At 37.7% G+C, this 25,655-nt stretch overlaps 1 protein-coding gene across 1 annotated transcript; it reads right to left on the reverse strand.

The window, feature by feature from the left end:
* Positions 1 to 17,355: 17,355 nt before the first annotated feature.
* On the reverse strand, positions 17,356 to 25,301 carry LOC132789875 (protein tiptop). The gene is made up of 3 exons (XM_060798186.1): positions 24,053 to 25,301; positions 20,137 to 22,631; positions 17,356 to 19,569 (listed from the first exon to the last, which is right to left on the reverse strand). Exons 1-3 carry the CDS (start codon positions 24,106 to 24,108, stop codon positions 18,932 to 18,934), a joined length of 3,189 nt encoding a protein of 1,062 aa, XP_060654169.1. The 5' UTR covers positions 24,109 to 25,301; the 3' UTR covers positions 17,356 to 18,931.
* Positions 25,302 to 25,655: the final 354 nt, after the last annotated feature.

Below are 25,655 nucleotides of genomic sequence, written 5' to 3' on the forward strand. Positions count from 1 at the left end.
GGCAAGAGCTGTTGCGTTTTTTGTCAAATGTGAAGCATCCTGTGTGAGCATTGTAGGTGGAGTAATCTTTTTTTTTGTTTTTTTTTTGAGTGTGTGTTGTGTTGCACAGCAAACTGATTTATGCTTCTTGATGGACGGTTTCAGTTACCCAAAAGGGAAAGAGAGAGGGGAAGGGGTTGGACTGCGGCCAATGCAAGCCGTTGAGTGCAGCGGCGAAAAAAAATCAACGGCAGGTCAGGCGAAAAAATTTATGCATTTTCATTGATATGCAAAGCGCTGCAACGCAGAAGAAGACGACGAACAGAAGCGAAGAGGTTGAGACTGAAGAGGCTGAGAGCGCGTTTCCGTTTCCGCTTGCAGTTGACTGTATGTGTGTACGTATGTGTGTGTGTATTGGGTGCGTACGGTAGGTCGACATGTTTGGCGTATTGTCGAATTGCATAATATGCACTTTTTCATCGGGCATCGGACAACAATTTACAGCCCTACACACATCGATTTATTGCCCTGACAATTGTGCCGAATCCTGCTGCTGCAACAATGCATGCCACCTCCCCCACCTCCCCTCCTCCCACTTCTTGAATGGATTTGTGTCCAGTTCTCCACATCGAATTGGCGCCAGCTCAGCCTGAGTTATGAGTTGGCGATTGAATGGATTCTCCACTCGGTGCGTTTTGCCTTGTTTTGCTCTCCGAATTCCATCAACGAATTTCAATAACAAACACGTCGCAATATCCATATCCATATCCATATTCCATATCCATCGATGTCCTGCCGCCCATTTGACGACAATTCGCGTGCAAAAATAATGTTTTTAATATTGACAACATGAGAAATGTGAAAACAATAATCATAAATTTTTATTAACAACAACACAACACAACTGCAATTGCCAAAAAGTTGCTGCCAATTCGATGCAAAAAATATATAAAACACAATACTTTTTAATCCCTTACTTTGCTCTTAAAAAGTAATCACTATTGTGGCTCCCTTACTTTCGAAACTTATAAGGTTGTTGTACTACATTTTGGGAATTAAAATTGAATTAAATTGAAGAAATTAAACATAGTATTATACAATAAATCAATTATGGAGTATTATTTATTTTAAATAAAAAACTGCAGATTAAATCTAAAAAAACTAATAATAACACCTAACAAAATTTTCTTATCAAAAATTAAAAAAACAAAGTGCGTATATTCTAATTACCAATAAAAATTAACCTTATTTGGGGTAGGTTTAAATTGTAAAATGTGTATAATCATTTGAATATTATATTTAAATTTTGTAAATAATTATATTTTTATATATTGTATAATATTATATTTAATTGTTAAATTTGTATAATCATTTGAATATTGTATTTAGAGTATCATTTAATACCAAATGTTTTTGCATATCAACTTCATTTAAATTCTCAACCAAACAATTAATATTAGACAAACTTTAACACAAGTAAGTCCGTGTTTAACCTAAGACCAGCTGTATAAATACATACATACAAACATATATACATATGTACATACATACAACAGAACGTCAAGCTCGAAAAATTGCAAAGCGAAATGCAGGCTTACGAATAATGGCTCTTCGTAGCGTGTTTGTTGTTGTCCATCACGAATTTATGCAGCAACAGCGGATCGTAGGTGGAAAGCTTGCGAGAAAGCTTTTAAATGTAAGCTCTCTCAGAGCTGCGCTTTGTACTAAGAAAGCACTTGCCAATTAGCGTAACAACAGAAAAGAAGGCAAATTTGTATGGAAATATAAAAATTGAAAGAGCGAGATAGAGCGAGTGAGGTGAGCGAGCGAGCGATATGCCGAGAGCTTGCACATTGAGCGAAAGTGACGAACATGCCTCCAATTTTGGTCGTTTTTCGTGCAAATCGGGTTTGGCACCAAAGTGCAGTACTGCCATGAGACTGCCAGTGCTGCCATTTAGTTAAGCTGGCGCCGCTAATAAGCGAGGTTAATCAGAACATTTTCTCTTCGTTGTTAGTTTTGATACGCGTGCGTGGCTGCGCATGCATATGTATGTAAAGTATTTTGTTAATTGCTGATAAGAGAGGTAAATTTGTGGCTGCGCATAATAATAATAATTAATAGAAATAAATAATATTAATATATGTAAAAGTAATTACCTGAAACTGCTTTGAGGCGTCACTTTTACTGACCAACTAATTGAAAGTCAGGTCGGCACATTTGTGGTACATTGAAAATTGTGAACATAACATACGTTTTTAAATTTTGTATTATTATTTTTTATAGTATGTATTTAAATATTGATTTAAGATGTTACATTTTTGGTTCAATTTTGACATTATTCAAGATTTTAGTCTCAATTTAATCGCTTTTCTTTGTCTACAACTAATTGTAATACAGGCTTCTGAGAGATATAATATTATATTTATAAATGTGAGCTCAGAATCTTTTATATTCAAACGTATTAATAATTTGAGCAAATACTTTCGATCACCCAAAGATCTTCGAAAACAAAGACAAATCCACAATTAAATTTTGGATTACGCTTCTGCCAAAAAAAAAAATGGAATGAAAAGTATCCCACACCTTTTTCACTCACAGTTCTCAGCTCACAGCTCGAAAGTCCTTAGACCTTAGAGTCCTTGGTTGCTGTTGGAGACGCGTTCCAGTGGCACATCATCATCGTAAATCATGGTTGGGGCTTTTGGCCACGTCGCTTCGGACAATTCTGTAGCTGTCGGACATTTCTAGCCGTTGCTGCTGCTGCTAGCTGGACTCTAAACATAAAAATAAATAAACATTGTCCTGACAGCGGCTTCAAGTAAGGAGGAGAGAAGAGAGGGGAGAGCGGAGAGGGGAGAGCGGAGAGGGGAGAGCGGAGAGGGGAGAGACAGCGCAAAGCTTTCGGCGAGAAATGCAGCACACAAAAATTTCATTGGGTCGCATTTTTCGCTGCAGTCGCAGTCGCAGTCAAGAGTCGCGGCAGACGGCCGAAAGATGGCGCTGTTGTAGTCTGTAGTCCTGTAGTCTGCTATATAGTATGGTATATGGCACAAGGATGTGCTGGAAACAGAAGGACGACGACGACAACAACAACACACACTCTCGAAACGGGAGTCGCCCCGAAGAGCCAAAAGGATTTCATAAAAATTGCGCAATTTAAAATGTCACAACATAAATTCTGTTTGCGTTTCTTTATGCAACAGCAGCAGCAAGAGGAACAACAACAACAACAACAACAAGAGAGACACAAGTGAGGTGGCTGTGGAAGGCGCAAAAGGCACAATAAGTATTAAATTTTGTTAGAAGCAGCAGCAACAACAGCAAACAGCGCCAGGGCGCAAAATGTCCTTCGACGCAAGAAAATAGCGCAGCAGCTGCAAGGTGACAAGGGGGAGTATAGAGGGGGAAGAGGGCGGGGGTAAACTGGCGCTGACGCCGCTGACTGGCTGTCGAGCAAACTCAACTGAGCCAAAGGGAAACAAAAGAAATCCAAAATGCACACAAAACCGCGCACAGGACACGAGACAAAACTCCACACGGGACGCAGGACGCAGGACGCAGGACACTCACACACACACACACACACACACACATAGATAGGAGAGACGACCCTCTGGCTGACACAGGACAACGCGACGAATGCGCGCAGCTCCTCTTCTCCTCTTCTCTGCTTCTGTCTCTCTTTCTGTCTGTCTGTCTGTCCAGTTGCCTCTTGGTGGAGGCTTCGCTTAGACGAGTCACCTCCACTTCCACTTCCATCTCCATCTCCCATTCCTTCTCCTATTCCTGCCTCTTCTGCTGGTCACTGTTGTTCGTCAGCCGCATCAGCAACATCGCAACATCGCCATCGTCGGAATCGTCGTCGTCGTCATCGTCGTCGTTCTCCAGCCGGAAGCGAGCCGACATCCTCGACATCGTCGCTTCTGTCGTCATCGTAAGTTTCTGCGTCTGCCTTCATCTTGTTCGCTTTTTACACTTGTTTCGTTATTTTCTTGTTTTTGCTTTTCTTGATACTTGCTTTTTCTATTTACACTTTTTGGTCAAACAACTACACTGCGCGAAGAGCTGTCAATTAACATAGTAGTTTAAACACTTCGATATAAGAATTGAGAATTGTCTGTAAATGCTTAAGAATATTCTTCATAATTAAGCATAAATAAATATGTAGATTAATTCCAAATTAGTAGTTTAAACACTTCGATACTTGAGTTGAGTATTATCTGTATAATGTTCTTAAGTTTTTGAATACAATATTTAATGAATTTTCCGAAATTTAGCATAAATAAAGATGTAAATAAATTCAAACAAAATATTCTGTGGTATATTCAAAACAAAGTTGATTTTTAGTAATAATAATAATATAATAATAATATTTGTTATAACTTGATTTATTCCTTTATTGGAGTGGTCTATACAAACTTCAAACTAAACTAAATAGTAAAAATATACAAACTATTTTATTTATTCTGACCACTTCGTGAGGTTTGTTAAGAGTTTTAACTTTAACATAACATGAGAACTTATGTACATTAAGAAAGTTCATCCGTGGGATATAACATCCAATTTATTATAGAAATCTTAAATAATTATCTTATTATAATTATTTATATTAAAATATGATATTCAAGAACTTAACTCTTAATAAATTGAATGTCTTGATCGTATCTGAATAGATGGTATAGTAACTTAACTTATTATACTATATACCTCATCATATACTAATATGATGAGGTATATAGTTTAAGTTATGGTATATAATATATTGTATGGTATTAAGTATATATTATAGTATATGGTACATAGTATGGTATATACTATATGGTATGGTAGATAGAATAAAGTGCGGTATATAGAATATATTATGGTTTAATATATAGTATTATATATGGCGTGGTATATAGCATGTAGTATGGTATATAAAGTTAATTAACATAATTTTAAAATGTATTATTCACTTCAAAGAATTAAAATTAAAAAAAAATATTGAAAAAATAAACTTTTATAATAATGTAGTGTAATACTTGTACTATGAAAAATTTAAGAAATAAGTTATTAAACTAGGCAGTACTCATTTTTAAAATGGTTTACTAAAATATTATTCTTTATATGTATATTCATTTTTTAAAATATGGCTAAATGTTCGACAATTTTTTGTTCTTTATTCATTTTTTAAAATGTTAATTGCTGAAAATATTTTCATTCCCTCGAGGAATATTTATATGTTTGCATTAATTTATGCTCGTTTCGCTCAGTGTATGCGTTGCTCGTCAGTGACATAAATCAGGACACAGCTTCGTCTCCGAATGTCTCCCTGAGTGTGTTCTTCTGTCCCTGTATGTGTGTGTGTGTGTGTGTGTGTGTGTGTGTGTGTGTGAGCTGGACTTGAAGCAACGCCCATTGTGCAACACTTTCAATTTTTTGTTGTTGTTCTCCTCTGGGGAGGTGTTTTGCCTCTTTGCTGTTGCTGTTGTTTTCTCTTTTTTCTGTTCTGTTGTTCGTTGTTTTTTTTTTGTGAGGTGCCATTTGTCGTTTTCATCGTGTTTTGTTTGCTTTTAATTTTTGCAGTTTCTTTTGCGCCAGCGATTTGTGTGTGCAGCAAGGAGATGCCACGTTGCCCCATGCCACATGCCACCGGTTGTGGCATCAACTTCACATTCGGAGTTGCTGCTTTGCCTGCTTTGGCTTTGGCAGCGAGTGCGAAAGCAAACTGGACATAATCGCGTCTGCATTATTGGTTGATGTTTGTTGTCCTCATTCTTGTTGCTCTTGTTGCTGTTGTTGCCTGCATTTTTTAACATGTACACAGAAAAAAGAATGAAACATTTAGAAAAAAGAGCAGCAAAAAACAAGGATAGAGTCCGAGTGCTGCACGTTTATCGCTTCTCTCTGCAAGCATAAATATTTTGTTTGCTCCCCCCTGGAAATGGGCACTACCCACTTCACTCACCCCTTTTTCAACTCTGTTTGTGTGTGTGTGCGCTTCTATCATCGTCGTGTTGTTTTCCTTTTTGAAGATTATGTGTGTTTTGTTGCCTGACAGGGATCAGCATAAAATGCTGCAAGCTGAGCTTTTTCTCTCCCTCTCTCTTTCTCTTCCCCCTCGCAGGATTTCTTGGACCTTGGCCTCCTCCTTTCCCCTTTCCTCTTCCCTCTCAACCATTTGGCTGTTTGCACTGTTGTCCAAAAGGTGTGTCTTTGTGTGTGTGTGTGTTGCCCCAAATGGAAATTACACACGTATGTCCTGTCCACGTCCTCATCCTTCTCTCTTCCCTCACCTCCCTTCTCCCCATCCCTCTATGCTCTTCACATGCTGCGCAAGGCAAACAGCAAAAACGGGTTAAATGCTGTGGCGAATTTGTAATTAGAAATTGTCGCTTGGCGCATTTCATTCTGTTTGTTTGACGCCCCGCTTTATCCTCCCTCCCTCCCTCCTAACTCCCTCCTCCCTTCTCCTCTCCTCACCCTCTACCTCTGTAGTTGCTAGTTTCTGATTTTTCTTGCCTTAAATATTTTATTCAAGTTTTAGTGCAAACAACTCTAATTAGAGCGAACAACAAACGTTGAGAAGAAACGTTTGTCAGCATTTTTTTTTTAAATTTCTAAATAAATAAATAAATGTATAAAACTATGTATACTTCAATTTAAGCACATGTATAAAGTTATCAATTAAATAAGATGTGTCATAGAATTAATAATAGAATAATATAAAAAAATTTTAGTTTTTATATATATTTTATTTTAACTATAATATTTGGTAAATAAATCATACTAAAATACATTCTTAATGTAAATAGAAAAGCTTCATTTATATTCTTCCATTTTTATTTTACAAATTATAATCCTAAGAATCCTAAATTTATTGCATGTCATATTAAATTTTATTCAATATGGAAAAATGATTATTTTTCTAATAAATACTTGTTTGCTTTCATTATATTAAAAAAATCTCGTACAGTAAAATAAATAAGCATTATAAATTATATAATAATTTTATATATAATTAATTTTATATTCGTTTTTTACATTTTAAATGGTTTACAATATAATATATATAATATAATTTTAAATAAAAAAGGCGTTTATGCAATTTACTATAAAAAAAGACTTTAACTAAAAAACAATTTTCAAAATAAATATTGGTTATTCTTAAAGCTCTAGATTATCACAACCCAAAAAAAAAAAATAAAAATAATGATTGAAAAGTAGAGTCCAAATTTTGATTTTGGATTTTTCGATCTTAAAAAAGACAATCTTAAAAATAGATTTTTGCGCTTAAAAAAAATCTGAAATCTGAAAGATTTGTACGCATTGTGAAATTAATAACATATTATTTTAAAATTAAAATCTTGGTTCAAGAATGTTTTATTTTAGATTCAAAAGTAAATTGCAAAGTATTGACTAAAAAACAATCTTGAAATAGAAATTTTAGGTTGGAAATATTTGAACTCAAAATTTTTATGCTAATCTTATTTTAGACTGAAAAGAAGATATCAAAATTGATTTACAAAGTTTTCGATCTTTAAACAAAAATAGTTCCTTGTTTCTTAAAATGTTTTTAATTTTTTTATGCTCTCTTTCGCCAGAGAAATATCCATATATAAAATTGAAGATACAACTATCAAGTAAAAATATGTATAGATTTATTTAATATTATTTTGAACAATTGTTTCAATATTTTGAAATGAATCTGGAAACGTTTGAATTGAACAAATATTTTCAATATTTTATAATTAATCTGCAAACACTTGATTGCATTTTTCTTGTACTAAAAATATTCATAATATAAATAAAGCATTAAAAATGCGTAAGCTGCAAGTGTGGTTACCTTAATGCGTTGCCTTCTGGCAGCCACTGTAGCCAATGTAGCCACTGAAGTGATGCGGAGTGTACATTAACTCACTCGCAATCATCAGGCAATAAATCCACTTGACGTTCGTTCCCTCCCTCCCCCTCTCTCCTCTCTCTCTCTCTCTCTCTCTGCCAATGAGTGGATTACTTATCCGGCTGGCAAGCGAGTATATTTTCATTATTTTCAATATTTTCATTTAACTAGTTGTGTGTTTTTCGCCAAAAGAGAAAATTATGTCTTCATATGGTCAGCATGGAAACAAAAAAAAAACAACAACCAAAATGATTACAGCAAACCGACAGCGACTGCAAATTCTGTTCTTTTGGGACAAGGACGCCAAAAGGACACTTCAAGCGAGTGAGCGAGAGAGAAAGACATACAAGAGAGAGTGAGAGAGAGAGAGAGCGATATTCATATCTGGCCATTCATTCGTCTGGGGTTTTCATTATTCACACGACGCGAGTGAATTTATTGCCGGGTCACATTTAATGCTGATTTTTATGCCTCGCATATTATGTTGATATTCTGTTTTTCTCTCTCTCTCTCTGTTTTTTTATTTCTTTCATTTGCCACACTCTCTCTTGGCATTTTTGTGTATTTTCAACTTTACGATCGTAAATGTCCAAAAAGGTTTTGATTTATATCAACAACTTTTGTACGCACTTCGACAATGACGTTGAAAATGTGCTGAACTCTAAGGGGCTTCACTTAGCTCGATTTGAGTTCGTTGAGCGGTTGACAACTGCGCAACAAAGTCAAATAAATCCACATTGTTCTACTTCTTAACCCTCCTCTGGAGTTCAGACTCTGGATGCATCATCAGTTGTCATCGTATAACTCTTTTATTGTACTTAGTCGATCACTTTATTGCACTGCACTTTGCAGGAATCATAAGGTAACAGACTTGAAAAATTATATTGGCTTTGCATACGATATTTTATGGATACTTTACTATGAAATTGTATTGGAATTTCGCATTGTTTTTATGGAGTACTTTCTGCTTCGTGCCATTCTTGGTCTCCAACTATTTCGGACTTCTTTCTCTCTCTCCCTCTCTCTGTCTTTTGCTCATTTCCTATCTCTCTCTCTCTCTTTAAAAATAAAAGCTTCTTCATACCATTACTCACATACTATACAAACTATTTCAGCTGCAGTGTTACAAAGATCAAACTACATAAATATATCGAAAATATTTGTTAGAAATCTAATGTAGTACAAGACTAGAATAAAACTGCATCTAGAGCATAGAGATGGCAAGAATTCAGAATCTTTTCCGGTACTTCTTTTATTTATTCTATTTTTCCATTCTCTCTCTTTTGTTCTGTCTTTCCATCTTTTGGCCTTCTGCTTGTGTCTAACAGCTTTTTTCTTCTCTTTCATTGATCGCTCTTTCGCCTTTTATCCCCTTTTTGTTCTTAACTCTCATGTTTTTTAGTTTTTCTGCTATTCTTTTTGGTCTTTCTCTTTCACCTTTTATCTTCACTTTCTTTCTCAAGTCTCATTCTTGTATACTCTATTAATCTGTTCTTTTAAGTTTTCTTCTAATCTTTTTGGTCTTCCTTTTGCACCTTGTCTCTCCACTTTATATATCTCTCATTCTACTCTATTCTATTAATCTGTTTTTTAGTTTTTCTGCTATACGTTTTGGTGTTTGTCTTTCACCTTTTCTCTTCACTTTGTTTCTCAATTCTCGATCTTTTCTATTCCATTAATCTGTTTTTTTTTTAAGTTTTCTTCTAGTGATTTCGGTCTTTGTTTTCCACCTCGCCTCTCCACTTTATTTCCTAACTATATCTTTTTCTTCTCTATTCTATTCATATGTTTTTTAGTTTTCCTGCTATACTTTTTGGTCGATCTAATCAATCTTTTCTCTCCATTTTATTCTTAACTCTCATGTATCTATTAATATATTTCTTAGTTTTTCTGCTATTCTGTGTCATCGCTTTCTTCCTACTTTTCTCTCATTTTATTTCTTAATTTTCATATGTCTTATTCCATTAATCTGTTTTAAACTTTTTCTACCATTCCTTTTGGGTCTCTCTTCCACCTTTTCTCTCCACTTTATTTCTTAACTTTTATTTTTCACTATTCTATTCAGTTGTTCTTGAAGTTTTTCTTCTATTCTTTTAGGTATTTCCCTTCCATTTTTTCGCTTCACTTTCTTCCTTCACTCTATTGTTGTTGCTATTCTTTTCTGTCTTTCTTTTCCACCTTTCCTTTTCATTTTATATCTTTGACCTGTTTTGTAAGTCTTCTGCTATTCTTCTTAGTCTTTTTCTATTTCATTTTCTTAATTTTCAGTCTTCCCTTCCTTTCTTTTACCCCTCCCATTCGCTTTGTTTATGTTCTCCTTCATTTGTCTCGCATTTTAGGTGCTCTACCTCAAGTGCTTGGCATTGTCAGTTGTGCATTGGCTTTGCCAGGTGCCTTATATCACCCTCAACCCCCCACTCAATCCCCGCTGTCTTCCCTTCCCCCACTTCCCTTCCATCCCACGCATACATTGAGGCTGCATCTTGACGACGCTGAGGACATTCTCATCATGTTCTTTGCTCCGCCAAAAAGGAACGCTCTGATCTATGCACTCTTCGACAGACAGAGAGAGAGAGAAAGAGAGAGAGAGAGAGAGAAAGGGAGAGAGTGAAGTGAAGAGTAGACAGCGGGGGTTTTTTTTGCTGCCGCAGCTTGCAATTTATGTGCACAAGCTGAAGCTGAAGCAGGAGAAGCTCTGGCTCTTGTCCTTCTCAGTTCTCGGTTCTCAGTTCTCGGTTCTCGTCTCTCGTTTTGTGTTGGCTGCTTTGCTGTTGGCAATGGCAGACGACGTTTTTGCTTTGTTTTCGTATTTATGGATTTTCATTGGTGCTGCAGCGTTGCACCAAGAACACAGAAGAGGGGGTAGGAGAGGGGGAAGGGAGAAGCGACGTCGTCGTGTCAAAACGCAAATGATTTATTGAACTGACAGCGAGAAAAGAGAGAGCGAGCGAGTGAATTTTGTCGAGTCAAGTCGCAGGACACAGCAGCGATGCGGCATCCTCGCTGAATGCGACACCGTTGAAGGCTTCCTCTTCTTCTTCTTCCCCCCTTTCCTACCTCTCTTCCTTCGCTCCTTTGGCTACACTTTCTAGTTTTGCCGCCATTTCTTGTTGCGATGTGTTGTGTGCAGTTTTCTCGCTACGCTTTTTGCGCTGTTGCTGTTCCTGTTTGCAACCCGAGATTGGTGGGCGTGGCACTCACTAGTGGACACAGAGAGGGAAGGGGGGGGGCAGCTCAACTCAACTGAAAACTGAACTAAACTGAGCGAGCGCTGGCGCAAGAAATGGCACCGATGTGAAATGAAGTTTTGATTTAGTTCAAAATTTTTATCAAAAGAAACGCGTTCCTGCTGCTGCTGTTTTCCCTCCCCCCCCCCTCCCCCTTCCCTCTCTCTTCGTCTCGAGTTATTTCTAGTTTTTTTTCTTGTTCTAATAAATCACAGCATGGGTTGTCTCTGATACTGGGCGGGAACCTTTCGGGCGTAATGGAATTTTGATTTATGCCTCACCAGCCATAATGCAAAAGTTCTCACAATAACGTCGTCGCAAACACTTGGAACATTTTAAAATAATGCCCCAACCGATACGATGCCATGTTACATATACGTTACTTTTACGCTGCGTATACGTAATGTTTTGCACAATATTGATTGCAACATTGCAAACATGTCGATCGATGATAAGCGTTTCCTAATTGCACAAAACTGAGACGAAATAATTCGCAAGCGCAATCGAAATATATTTTGGATACAAGCTTACAGTCGAACCTCGCTATGATGTAACTTAGTTGGGTAACAAGAAATTAAGTAGGAAAAGCTTTTAATAGAAGTCGAAGGCAGCAAAGGCAGCGAAGGCAAACATTCTGTTTACAAAAAGCTAATTTCTGAATTTATATTTATGATAAATATGAAATTATGACTATATAAAAATAATATCTTTGATAAGAATATAAAAAAATACAAATGTTAAAACAATAATATATTATATAAACATAATGAGAATAAAGCAATATTAATAAGGTTTTCTTTAATAATATAAATATAATAAATATAAATATAATAAGAATTAATTAATAATATAAATATATTGATGGAAATACAAAAAGAAACAAATGTTTAATGACTAGCTTAGAATTTTAAATAAAATTTCATTGCAATATATCTGTTAGTTTTATTAATTTATTCACAGTTTGTTTTATTAATAATAGATCAATTTTAGTTTCTATTTCAATAGTATTTTGTAAGGGAATTTTCACTTGTGTAATATTTATTAGTAACTTATATTTCCACTTTTTACGTATTCTAACATGCCATGAAAGAAATGTAACTGGTTAATAATTTAAATTAAAAGAAAAGTAGCTATTAAATAAATTAAATTAAATATGTATAATATAATTTTAATATAAAATATTATTATAGAATATTATGAGTTTTTCTGTAAATACATCTTTAAATATATTAATTTTGTATTATTTAATTTTTAATTGCATTTTTCTGATGATGTAGAAAAGATAAATTTCGTTAACTTATGAAGTGATAATATTTTGCAGGAAAAGTTTTACAGGTACTGACTCAACTTTAAGGTAAAATAAATTCCTTAATACAATTGCATTCATATTAAAATGATCTTATTTGAATATGAATGCAATTGTATTAAGTAATTGAGTAAAAGAAGTCTCTTAAAGTTTATTATATGTTACACGTAAGAAATATTTAAAAATTTAATTGCTCTTGATAGTGTTTCTTTTAGAAGTGACTGTATAACATTATTAATATAACATTATTATAATAAAATAAGCAACTTTATTACTAAATATTTTGTACTTATTTTATCAAGAAATATTCAAAAATAAAGTTGCTATTGATAGTGTTTCTTTTAAAGGCTAGTGTGTAATCCTAAAAGCATCGAATAAACTTAAACTCACTTTGTGACTTAAGTCACAATAATAATAATAATAATTCTATACATTTAGTAGAGATGAGTATCAAAAAATAAATGTGTTATGGATAGGTTTTCCTCTCGTAATATTTATAGCATCGAAAAATAAGTCAAACTCACATTTTGAGTTGTCATTTGAATGCTGCTCATCATCTGATGACGCTGCCAATGCCAAAGGAAGTCGAGATAGTGCCTTAAATACATACGCAGAAGTGGATGCATGTATGTGTGTGTGTGAGTGTGTGCATGTGTGTGTGTTTGTCTGTGTAATGCCGCCCACTCAGCGTCATGCTTTTGGCTTTGGCTTTCGCTTCACTAAATGAGCATGTGAAAATCTCAGCAGCAGTTTGTGTATCAGTGTGTGTGTGTGTGTGTAGGTGTCTCTGACTCTCTGTATATGTGTGTGTGTGTGTGTGTGTGTGTGTGCTCATCATCAGTGCTTGCCATACGCTTGCCTTATCCTGTGGCATGCATAAAGAAAAGTGTAATAAAATTTGATTTATTGTAGACAAGATTCGAGTTGGATATGTTGTGTGTAGGTGTGTGTGTGTTGGTGTGTGTGTGTGTGTGTGCATTTCGCATGCTCATTCGCTGCTCTGCTCATACGCCTGCGTCCTTCCTCTGTGGCAATGGCAGCCATGTCTTCTTCATCCTCCTCTTCTTCTTCCTCTTTTTCGTCTATCCGGCGAATGAAGCGTCGGAATTTACGTACTCTCTGTGTGTGTGTGTATGTGGGGTGGCAACTCTGGCAACACATGACAACGCTGTGGCAATGGCGTCGCTTTCCCTCCTCCTCCTCCTCCTCCTTCTCCCCCTCCTCCTCATCCCAATGCGACTCATGCATCATTCGTCTAGATATCATCCATCTCGTTGCTGGCGTTTACCTCGGCACATTACCCATGCCAGGGATTCACACACACACACATAGTCAACCCTACACACATACACATCTACCCCTTCCCTTTCCCCTCCTCGCCACCCACAATCGCATTCACATTTTCTGACACTTTTGCAAAACTTTTGCTGTTCGCACTGCAGGCGCTGCTCCTGTCTCCCTTCCACTCTTTGTCCCTCTCTCTCCACTCTTCCTCTCCCTCTTCTCCTGTCTCTCCGCTAGTCTCATTAGTCCTCTCTCGGGTGGCGGCTAATGGAAGGCGTTACTTTCAGCTGTCTGCGTATGCGTTTCTCTTCTTCTCTTTTTTTTTTTTTTCGTTGTTTTAGGAATTACGAAAATATACTTATGTACAATTTATCTCAAGCATCCTTTGCCTCTGCTTCTTCTTTTTTATTATCCTGCTGCATGACTTCAACGACAGATCTCAGTCATTATGCAAGGACTCCAGAGGGGAGGGTAGATAAAAAGGAGGAACTTGCAGTTAAACTGTTTATGCGTGGCATAGTTCAAGACGCAGGCAAATAATTTGCAAAAGGATTGAAACAAAGTAAGATTGAGTAATCCAAGCTTAAGCACTTTATTATTATATGTAAAATATAATTTTAAAAATGGCTCAAAGTAAAAATAAAAAATATTGAATAGTGAATCCTTGAGGAAGATGGTAAAGGAAGAAAAGGATTAAATTGTAGAAAGACTGAAAATTATGTTATTAAAAGACAAAAAAATAAAAGTAAATCGTTTAATAATTGAACAGATTTTTGTATATTTGATTTGATGAATGCATTATACATATAACATATGTTCCTATTCAATTCTTAAAGTATGCCAATATATTGAATAAATATTATTTACATATGTAAAATATAAACTTCCAAGTATATTTAGTAAGGTGTAAATTTAAAGTAATTTACACAAATCATTTTAAAATAAGTTAGAAAACAATAGTCGAGTGTGCTCGACTTTGTGATACTCGCAACCCATTTTGAATAAAAGAACAACAGTAATATAATAAACCACAAAAATACTAAAATGTACTAAACGCTATATTTGGTATATTAATATAGTATCACATTCAAAATATACCATAAATTACAAATATACCCGTAGTAATAATCCATTTTTCCCATATAAAGTTCGCTCAATTTTAAACATAACTTCTATAATTTTTGTCCGACGCAATCAAATTCTGAGGAATCATAAATACTATAGTCATTATTGTCTGTACCGAAATTCATATTTTTATATTCAGCATATATATAATACATAAAAAAATTCGTAAGCTTCAATCGAATTTCATATAAACCACTTTTCCTTAAGCACTATTTATAATTTATAATAATAATTTACTTATTTATAATTTATCTACTACTTTATTAATTAAAAAAACTCACATTGTTTTATTTGGGGAATAGACAATCACTTAAGGGTTAACCACTTCATTGAACATTGAAAAATTAATTATATGTTTCTATATTAAGAAAGAAAGCTACAATCGAGTTTGCTCGACTGTGAGATACTCGCAATCCATTTTAAATACAAGCAAATCAGTGCTTTATTTTACTTTAAAATATACTAACTAACGGAAAATACTGAAAATATACCAAAGGTATATTTAAACAGATGAATATAAAGATATACCACACTTTAAGCATTCATTTATCACAGCGCTGTCTCAATTCAAGCGAGGTAGGCACATAATTTTGGCCATTACTGTGCATTAGCATTTGTTTCAATGCTCAAAATTTGATATTTCCGTCAGCGCCTCGAGCGTTTTTTGTTGTCAGTTCACACACACGCTTACACAGCCATAGATACACATGTGCCCCGCCCACTTGTATTGTGTGAGAAAGGCGGGTCTCGCTTGTTGGCTTATCAAAGAGGCCAAAAAAGTGAAGTGACACTTTTCAGAATTTATGTGTTTGTATCTCATTAAGCGAAACAGTAGAACAGTCAAAAGGGAAGGGCAGGAGGGGGAGGAGGAGGGGGAGGGGCGGCCCAAAGGTGTTGCTGCAACTTTTGGTGGCAAGCAGTCTCAAGGAGAAGAAGAAGAAGAAGCAGCAGAAGCAAGCCGTCGATGGTAAGCGAAAACTTTTGTGGCAAAAATTATCTCGCTTAACACAAATGTGACACCAAAACGCCTCATAGCTGCCACGCCCCCTTCACCTTCTCCCCCTGTGTGGCACACACATCATAAATTTTAAGTGAAAATGAATCCTTTGGCAATTGAAGTTTTCGAGGAGATTTCGCTGGCGTTTTGCGGATCGTCATCAAAGTCAGATATGAGACACACACAAATACACACTCAAGTTGTGTGTGTATGTGTGTGTATGTGTGTGAGGGGGAAGTATGTGTGTGTGTGCGGCAGCTCATGAAGTTCGCATCTTAATCCTTTGTTGCCCATAAATCAGCGAATCGCGCTCACATTTTGCGCATGTTCCTCTTCCTGCCCCATGTGTTGTCCCCCCTCCTCCCCTCTCCCTCTTTCTGTGCTGCCTTGCCACACATGTGCTGCCCCATAATTCAGGTTTAATTAACTTGGCGTGTTTATTAGCAAATATTAGTTTACAATTTGATTTGCTGCTCTGCTGTCTGCTTCACAATTGATGCAAATTCTCCACAATTCCACATTGAGAATCCTTGAGGAGGATGCTAAAGGAGGCAAAGGATTCAATTTGAGGTTAGGGCAAGTTCAATAAAAACAGTTTCAAATAAAAATAATACTTTTCTAAGTAAGTTTTTAAAATCAGAAAGCTTTATAGCAACTATCTTTTTATTAAATTAAGAAATGTTAAAAAGTAAGGTAATAAAAGTGTAGATTAATAATCCCTAATACTATAATAACTCATTTTGAATACCTTCAAAAATAAAACAGTTAATTTGAATGTAGAAATAAAAGTGTTGACTAATAAGAAACGAATTTTACTTTGTTAAGCAAATCAACAAAATTCCATATTTAAATAAAAAACTGTATAAATAATAATTTTGTTTTATAATAAATAATTATTCATTTGTTGAAAAAGCTTTCGCTTTGATATGTAAACTTTCTATATTTATTGTATAATTAATTTGATACTTAAAAATTACAAAAAAAAAGAGTTTCTAGAAATTAAATTACCTCAAAGTTAATATAATAATTTTAAAATAGCTTAAACTTTCCCAACTTTTTCAACTTTTTCCTTGAATTTATTAAGTTAAAAAATAATGCAGCTATTTTAGTTTTTAGTTTTACTTTTTATTTAATTTGAAAATTATTAAAATCATAAAAATAAAATTATTCATAATAGTGTTGAATAATCTTTACACTAAATTGCGACTGCCAAAAGAAATTCATATTTTTTAAATTTGTCGCCAATAATTTCTGAAATTTTTCGAATAGTTGGAAAATATTCTAAAAAATTGAACTGAAAATTTGATGTTGATTAAAAGGATTAATATGATTAATAAGGAAATATAAATAAAATTCATTTTAAACTTATAAAAACTTTCTGCAAATTTTAGAATTGTTTGAAAATAATTTCTAGAATTAGTCCATACGATTTTATGTTTTTATCGCCATGAAATAATTGAATAAATTGAATAGAAATGAAAATTTCATTTCGAGTCCAGAGAAATCATAATTCAGAGATTAAAAACAATTGTTGCGTTTTGTTTTTGCATTGAAATGTTTATTGCATTTTTCGTTAAACTTACTTAAGAACTAGGCGAAAAGGAAGCAAAAGGAGTTTTAAAAATAATATCACAAAAACTCAAATACAAGTCGTATACAGATACAGATACAGACATATCTTCTATATATATATAATATTATCATAAGTTAATCTTTTTGTTTTTAAATTAGTTCAAGTTTGTTGCTGATGATGTTCTTGTTGTTGTTGTTTTAGTTTTCTTGTTGATGACAATGAAATGTTTGACATTTTGTTGCGTTAAGTTTTTTCATTTGTTTTATAATAGGATTTTTGTCCTTTTCATAGTTGGAAGTCTTAGGTTTAATCTTAGGTTAAATACATATATTTTATATATATAATAGGTATACATTTCTTCTTCTTCTTCTTGTAGTTCTTTTTGAGATTTGAGTGTTGTTGGTATACATTGTATTTAATGTTCGTATATAATTAATATAGTTAAGTATATAATTTGTTGTTGTATAATTAATGCGTATACATGAGTTGCCGTGATTACATTTTGATTCTTGACTTTTTTATTAATAGTTTAATTCTTTAATAATTCTTAATATTGGAAGGAAAGTGCTAAATCTCTATTCAATTATTTACACTTCAAAAAAACTTGCCTCTTTGCTTACTAAAAACAACTTAAAACAAATTGTATTTATTTTTTTCACTCGTAAAATGAGTTTTAAAATTTTTTTTTGAGAGATTTTTTTGTTGTTTAAAGTTTTTTACGTATACTGCGTTGCATTTTTGTAATTACTTAATATTAATAAATTTATTAATTTTAGTTTTTCTTAATTTTTTGGCACGCTTTTTTGACCAGGAACCGCAATTTGTTCATACAAAATCCACTCAATTGGTTTCGCTCTTCCTCTCTCTCTCTCGCTCACTCACTCATCACTCGATTTGCGCTCAAACCGGTTGCGTTTTGCTGCTCAATATATATCCCCCACCCATTTTGAGCATTGTTGTTGCTTGCTGCTGCTGTTGTGTTGCTGCTCCATCCAATCGCATGGGTCAGCATGTTTTGCTTTTGTATTTTGTTTTTGCTTGCCCGTTTGCGTTTTCGTTTCGTGTGTTTGTTGTTTTTCACTTTGACGAACTGTTGTCGTCGCCTTTCGTCAAACTGCTGTGCACACTACAACCGTCTCGCTCTTGCGCACGCCTGTAATTGCACTGTAAGAGAGTGTGCGCGTGTGTTTGTGTGTGCGAGTGTGTGGCGTTGTTTTTGATGGACAGCAGTTCGTCAAAGTGGTGGTAATTGAATTTCGCACGAGTGGCGTGCGTGTGAATGCGATGGCATGCTCTAGCTGTTTCTGTTGCTGATTGTGTGTTTTGGCAAACAATAAAACTGAGAGACGTCAGCGCTGTGACGTCACTACCCCAGGCACCGGGAGGGGAAATTTGTCTGCTTATTCAGCAAAGTAGGGGAAATGCTTCTGCAGAGAGAACGTCTTGCGAGAGCGACAATTGAGAGAGCTTAAGTTGTGCTCTCTACTGGCGCTCTCTTTTCGTTTTTGATCGGAAATCAATGCAGCGGCGAGCAGCGATTGCACTTAACCTCACTTTAGGCATTCTTCGAGGACAACTGCTTGGCCAGCTCCGTGTACTTTAAGAACTTGGACTGCGGACTCTCATCGTACAGCGACGTCGACGGCGACGTCTGCGGCAGCTGTTGGACTGCCGGCGTTGCCGGACTGCGCGATGCCGAACGCTTTGGCGAGGCCATCGGCAGCGATTTCGGTGACTGCGCCGCCGCCGGCGACTTGAGCTGCGACGCCGCTGCTGCTAATGTTGTTGTTGTTGTGGTGGGCGAATCCTCAGCAGCATCCTTGACGAAGTGCACCTTGGACAGATGGTGACGATAGGCGCCCTTCGATCCAAATGGCGTATCACAAAACGAGCACTTGATGATCAGCTCCCCGCCTCCCGCACCTCCTCCGCCGCCTGCTGCTCCCGCTGTGCTCGCACTTAACACCGCCTCGTTGCAGGCCCAGCTGAAGGCAACCAGATCATTGCCTCCCACTCCGCCTAGACCCAAGCTCGGTGTGGTTGAGGAGGCGGAGGAGGCACTGCGTGTGTTCGAGGCTGGAGGATCGGTTGTTTCGCAGAGCTTTTGCAATGCTGCCAGCGGATGTGCTTTCGCTTTCTTTGAGTTGCCATTTCCAGTACTGTTGTTGTTGTTGTTGTTGTTGAAGCAAAGTCCTAAAGAAATAGAGAATAAGGGAAACATTTAGGTTAGGTTTGATGAAGGGATAATCTTAGAGTAATCCTAAGACGAAAGGATTTCAATGAGTGTGTCTGGTAGTAGAAACATCATTATTCATTTTATTATTGGATTAAAATGTCTGATAGAGTAAAAGAACCTTGCAACCTCGCAGGTTTACCAAGCCCTTGCTTTACCTTACTGCTTTGTTGAATCCTTAGCTTATTCCCTGACTCTCTTTTCTCTTACATTGTTAAATCCTTAGTTTGTTCCTTGACTTACTTGCTTTACTTAACTTCTTTGTTCAATATAGAATTTATTCCTTAACTACTACTTTGGTTCAATCCTTAGCTCACTCTCTTTTCTTTACCTCACTACTTTGTTCAATCCTTAACTTATTCCCTGACTCTCTGCCTTATCTTACTACCTCATACAATCCTTAACCTGTTCCCTGACTTTCTTCTAACACTTTCTTGGAGCAATTACAAAAAAAGTGCTTCATTGGGATGCAACCTTCTGACCCTACCACAAGATTGTCCCCCTATAAACTCGATAATGCCACTTACCAGTATTATTGTTGTTGGTTTCTACGCTGCTCAGCTGATCAAACATGGAGTTAAGAGCCAGTAAACTTCCACTCTCCGCCAGGTTTGTTGTCTGCGTAGCTGGCACAGCGGGCGGTGAATTGTTCGAGCGTTCGCTGCTGGCGCTGGGACTTCCCCGAGCATTGCCCGTTACCGAGTCCATGCTGAACTCCTTCTTGACGTTGATGAGATGTCGACTATTGTTGTTGCTAGTAGCTTCCAGTTCCTGCTCCGCCTCGATTGGCTCCGACTTGATGCTGCTCGCTGGTGGTGGAAGCGAAGGAGTTGCTACCACCGAGGACGCTGGCGTATCTGGAGTGCGACGTGGCGTCGCCTGCTGTCGGTCCGGCGTATAAGCGGACTCTACGCGGCTAGCAGAACTCGATTCACTGGCACTGCGATCCCTCGAAGGATACGAAGAACGCAGCAACTGCATCTGCATGACCTGAGCATCCATCAGGGGCTTTGTGTAGTCGCTGCTGTCATCGATTCCCAGACGCTTCAATATGCTAGCTCCTAGCGGTGTGCCAGTCTCCGGATAACCAGGGGCTAAGCGTCCCACACGCGATTCGAAGCTCTTCTCGATCAGTTGCTCGAGGGCATTCAACACCGAAGGACCTCCGCCTGTGGAGGAGCTATTGCTGGGCTTCTCCGACTGCATGCTGGGACTGGCCAGACGCTGTTGCTCTCGCCTCGGGGGAATGGGAATGCTGTCACCCAGGCACTTCCTTATGTGCTCCACAAACAGCGCAGTCTCAATCTTACTGCCGCATTTCTCACACGTTATTTTCGTGGCCGCTGCAAAGTCCCGCAACGGTTTTAAGGCCGAGTCAAGGCCACCTCCGCTTCCGGAGCGTTCCAGCTCAAGGAGTTTTCGCACTGGGAGCGATTTCTTGCGCTTCTCGTTGCGTGCTTGTCGTCCACGCTTTCCTGCGCCTCCTGCAGTCGGAGCTGGCGGCGAAGCGGAGGAAGAAGCGCAACTGGAAGCGGCATTCGCATCCTTGTAATGCGACTGTTGAGCCATGTGGGTGCTTAGCTCCTTGAGCGTTGCGAATGCCTGATCGCACACCTTACAGGTAAGCACAGCACTCACACTGGGCGCTGTGGGCGTGCCCCCTGAGGAGTTATTCCCTCCCATTGCTGCAGAGGAACGCTCCCCGTTTGAGGGTCGTTCGTCACCGGACTTCCAGGAGATGATCTGCTCCTGCGATATGATGTTCGTGTAGTGCTGAGTCTCCTGCATGTGGCTCGTCATCTCGGCCAGCGAACGGAAGCTCTGACCACACCACATGCACTTGAGTATCTGTCGGGTTTGCTCCGCTCCCTTGCCCAGCCAAACGTCCTGACCACGGACGAGTTTGCGGGGCAGCGGCATTGTCTCCTTGATGAGCATATTCAGCTCGGACTTGGAGGAACTTGAGGATGTCGACGAGCTGTTGCTGGAGCAATTCGAGCTGTTGGTCGATGTGGCATTGTTGTTTCGCGATGCCGACGAAGGTTGTGTTGTTCCTGGCGTGGAATTCGAGTTGGAGGAGGGCGAAGGAACTTGAACGCCGCAGTGTTGCGTCTCCTTCATGTGGGTGGTGAGCAGGGCGAGCGTGGCAAAGCTCTGCTTGCACCAGACGCACTTGAACACATCCTTAGCAGCATCGGCACCTTTGTTTAGCCAATGCGATTGCCAAGCACTGTGACGTCCGCCTCCCGAAGTTCCTCCAGTTGCTCCCACTGAGTTGTTGTTGGAAGCGGGAGTTCGATTGCTCGGTGGCGGCGTCTCCAGGCGACTCATTTCGCTCATCTTCTCCAGGGCTTTGCTCGCCTCACTTGGCGCTAGTTTGCCACTTAAACCCGCCGCTGACTTGGCTGCCACAGCCGCCAAATAGGGATTCAAGGGAGGCACCCAACTGCCTGGTGGCAAGGGCGATTTGTAGTCGCTTCTTGGCAACTTCCTAGCTGGGGAATCCTGCTCCAGGTTCGGCGTCTGTCGCTTTCGTGTGCTCACCGACAAATCCAAAGGCGCGGACTCCTGATCCGCCAGCTCTTCCTGCTCCTCATCGCTAGCAGCTGCCTCGCATTCCGACGTCGCTCGCTTCCGACTAAAGTCGAGTGCAGGAGGCTCTTCCTCTTCGTGGGGATTACTGGCAGCTGGCGAAGCGGCCTGTTGCGTTGCCTGTTGCACCAGAGAAGCGGCCGCTGCCAGCGGATTGGTCAGCAGCAAATGATTCTGTTGTGCGGCAGCCAGATAAGCGGCCATCGCAGCGGATTGCGGAGGCAGCAACGCTGCAGCTGCCGAGGGAGCCAAGGTGGCGGTGAGGGGCAGACCCACAGGGGAGGCGGCTGTGGTGGGCGTGGGCGTAGGTGCGGGGGTCAGACAATCGTTGGCCGAGCAGTGCGATTCATTCGATGGACAACGCGCATCTCCAGCGCCAGCTGCCGAGGCATTCGACTCCCGCGATTGACAACGCGGACTTGCCAACTCGCTGCAAAGTTGAAAAAGAGAGAGAGGGAAGGAAGTTGGGTTAGAGGAGTTATTTCATCTAAATACAAAAGTTAAATAATAGATGAGATAACTTGATTGTGAAACTTTATCACTTAAGCTTATCATTGATTTAAAGAAAAATTATATTGGAATAAAAATGATTAAATATATCCATAATTAAAGAATTCCTTTTTAAAGGGAGTTACAAGAAAGCTAAAATTATAAGTAGAACATACGGAAAGTCAAACTTATGAATAGTATTCATTGAATACCACCTTAATGATCAGTTTCTATAACTTCATAACTATAACTTAACTACTTCCTGAACTTTTTATTTGATAGATTATTATATTTCTTAGTACTTACGAAAGAAATTATGCAGCAGTTAAAATAAAAGGTCAAAAAATATATTTTCATTAAATAATCATTCTTTATATTCATACTGTAAGTCTTTCCTTGAATATATTTTCATTACACAAATGTGTAAAATTTTTTTAAAAAATATTTTCAACTGATTCCCTCAATGTATTTCTACTACAAAATGATAAATTAAAAATAAAAATTGTATATCCGAACATTTACTGTTCACATTTGCATTCTAAGTAGAAAACTTTTGTAGCACACTGTTTAAAATTTCTAAAAATGTTGTGGAAATATTGTTGCGAATTTCAATTCATTATCAAGAAAGCAAATGTCAAGAAACAAAAAATTAATCAAACAAATGCGCCAGTTGGGATTCGAAAATATTCAAACATTATTTTGGTTGTTAAGGAAACTGATAAGAAAAGTATGTCAAACGTTTTAAGATTTATAAACATCAGATGACGTCAAAATATATATGTTTTAATCACCAAACAAACTTGCTGTCTTTAATTTGAACTTGAAACTACCAAATTATTAATAATGCTATACAAATAATTAATAATGTATATATAAAATGTATTTATAATGGCACTTAGGAAATAAATTATTAACATTTCTTTTTAAATGGACTTTTTTCTAGCATGTAAATATTATTTTTTAATTATAATTAGGGACTTATATAAAACTGAGTGTTAAATTGCTTTTTAATATCTTAAGAAGTGTAAACTTTAACTCCTAACACATTTATTTAATTCTATTTATGTTTAAAATGCTTCTAAATTTATTGATTTGTCTTTAATAATTTCATATTAAATCTCTAAATATAAATTCTCTCAATCAAGAAAATCTAAAAATATCGTATCAAAATAAACCAAAAATATCAACACTAAATATTCCAATATTCGAATTTAGTAATAAAGTAATATAAACTTGCTTCGAAAATAGAAACTTCTATCACTAACTTTAATAAATAATTATTTAATCACACTAAGATGAAAATGAATAGATTAATTAATTGAGTTGCCCCCACAAATGACGCAATTGTAACAGTTAATTCACCTTGCACTCAACGCCTGGCGATAAATCTCCAGCATAACAGCCTCGTGTAGCATCATTTTGACGTTTTTGTATTTTTGTGTTTTTTGTTGAGTTTTGAGTTTCACTTCAATTTTTTGTTGTCTTTGACTCAAAGTTTGCAAGCACTCACTCACTCACTCTAACTCTCTCTGTCTCTCTTTCGTAGCTCACACTAATTAAATGTTCGCATCGATTCGCTTTAGTTGTAGTTTCTGTTGTTGTTTTGATTGTTCTTGTTGTTGTTGTTGTTGTTATATACGCGAAACGCACTTAACTAAGCCAAACATACGCATACAAATACCAATTCCAATACAAATACAAATACACAAGTTCAAATACTAATACAAATTAAATGTATTTCATTTTATTTTCGTTTCACGTTTGAAATTCTTGAGAGCGGCGCCGTCGACTCAATGTCTGCTTGCCTTGTCTTCGTGTATGCGAATGTGTTTGTGTGTGTGTGTGTCTGTGTGAACGTGTCAGTTTCGTGTTGAGCTTCTATCAAAAACACACACGTCAAATAAATCAAATGTCACAATGGGGCGGCCGGGACGAAAACGCGCGACGTCCCTTCTCACTCTTCTTCTCTTGCTGCTTGCTCAATATGTTTTACTGCCAGCACGTGTGTATTAGTGTGTGTGTGTGTGCTTGTGGTTGTGTAGTGCAATCGACGTCGTCGTCGTCGTCGTCGCTGCTGCTGCGGTCAACTGCCGCCAATTTCCAAGGCAGAGCAGCTTTGCCTCTACTTCTTCCTTCTCCTTTGCTCCTCCTTGGCAAATGCCAACAACACACGCACTCCCCACAACAGCTGTGTGTACGTCTCTGTATGTGTGTGTGTGTGAGGCTATTAATTTAATGATTTACTGACGCTTGCCACAAAATTTATTATTATTCTTTTGCTGCTGCTGTTGCGTATTTGTGTTTTTTCTTGTTTTTTTTGATGATGATGGGGCGACTAGAAAAACGCGCGCGACTCGCGAAACGGTTATGAAGTTTAGCACGGAATTTGAACTGAATCGGTTAACCGGACCAAGCAACTCATTAGCGTCGACTGATTGACACGCGCACGTTGCAATTTTGTGATGGGTCAACAACGCTGCCGACAGCACGTCACGACGTTACTGCGCTGCTTCGACTGCTGCTGCTACTGCTGTTGAATTCCTTGCGAAAAATTCAACAATGAAAATATGCGACATGATTTCGTTCAGCGCTGCCGTTGTCGACTAAAACATCTTTTTGACACTGACAACGTTGAGAGCTGACAGCAATAGCAACAGCAGCAGCAGCAGAAGCAGCAGCAGAGGCAGCACCAGCAGCAGCAACAGCAACGACAACGTAGCGAGAGCGAAACAAATGAGCGCGCGCCATGGCAATCAAAATGAATTGTGGCGTGCACAAAAGTGAGAGAGAACCGACGACGTTTTCCCCATTAATTTGATATATGCCGGCAGCAGACAGAAAGAGAGCGTTACGTGTGTGCCTCTGTGTGTGTGCGTGCTCTGAGAGAGCAACCTCTGCTGCTGCTGCTGTGAACGTAGCGCATGCGTCGACGTTGCCAGCTGCAGTTTTGTTTTGATTTATAGCC

This window comes from Drosophila nasuta, chromosome 2L, assembly GCF_023558535.2.
Source record: "Drosophila nasuta strain 15112-1781.00 chromosome 2L, ASM2355853v1, whole genome shotgun sequence".
NCBI lineage: Eukaryota > Metazoa > Arthropoda > Insecta > Diptera > Drosophilidae > Drosophila > Drosophila nasuta.

Bases quoted from the DNA above. Each gene is read 5' to 3' on its own strand.
- LOC132789875 (XM_060798186.1), bottom strand. From the start codon at position 24,108: ATGATGCTACACGAGGCTGTTATGCTGGAGATTTATCGCCAGGCGTTG. The intron at 22,632-24,052 runs GTGAATTAACTG...TCAACTTTGCAG, and splicing joins CGCCAGGCGTTGAGTGCAAG to CGAGTTGGCAAGTCCGCGTT. The intron at 19,570-20,136 runs GTAAGTGGCATT...CTATTTCTTTAG, and splicing joins AACCAACAACAATAATACTG to GACTTTGCTTCAACAACAAC.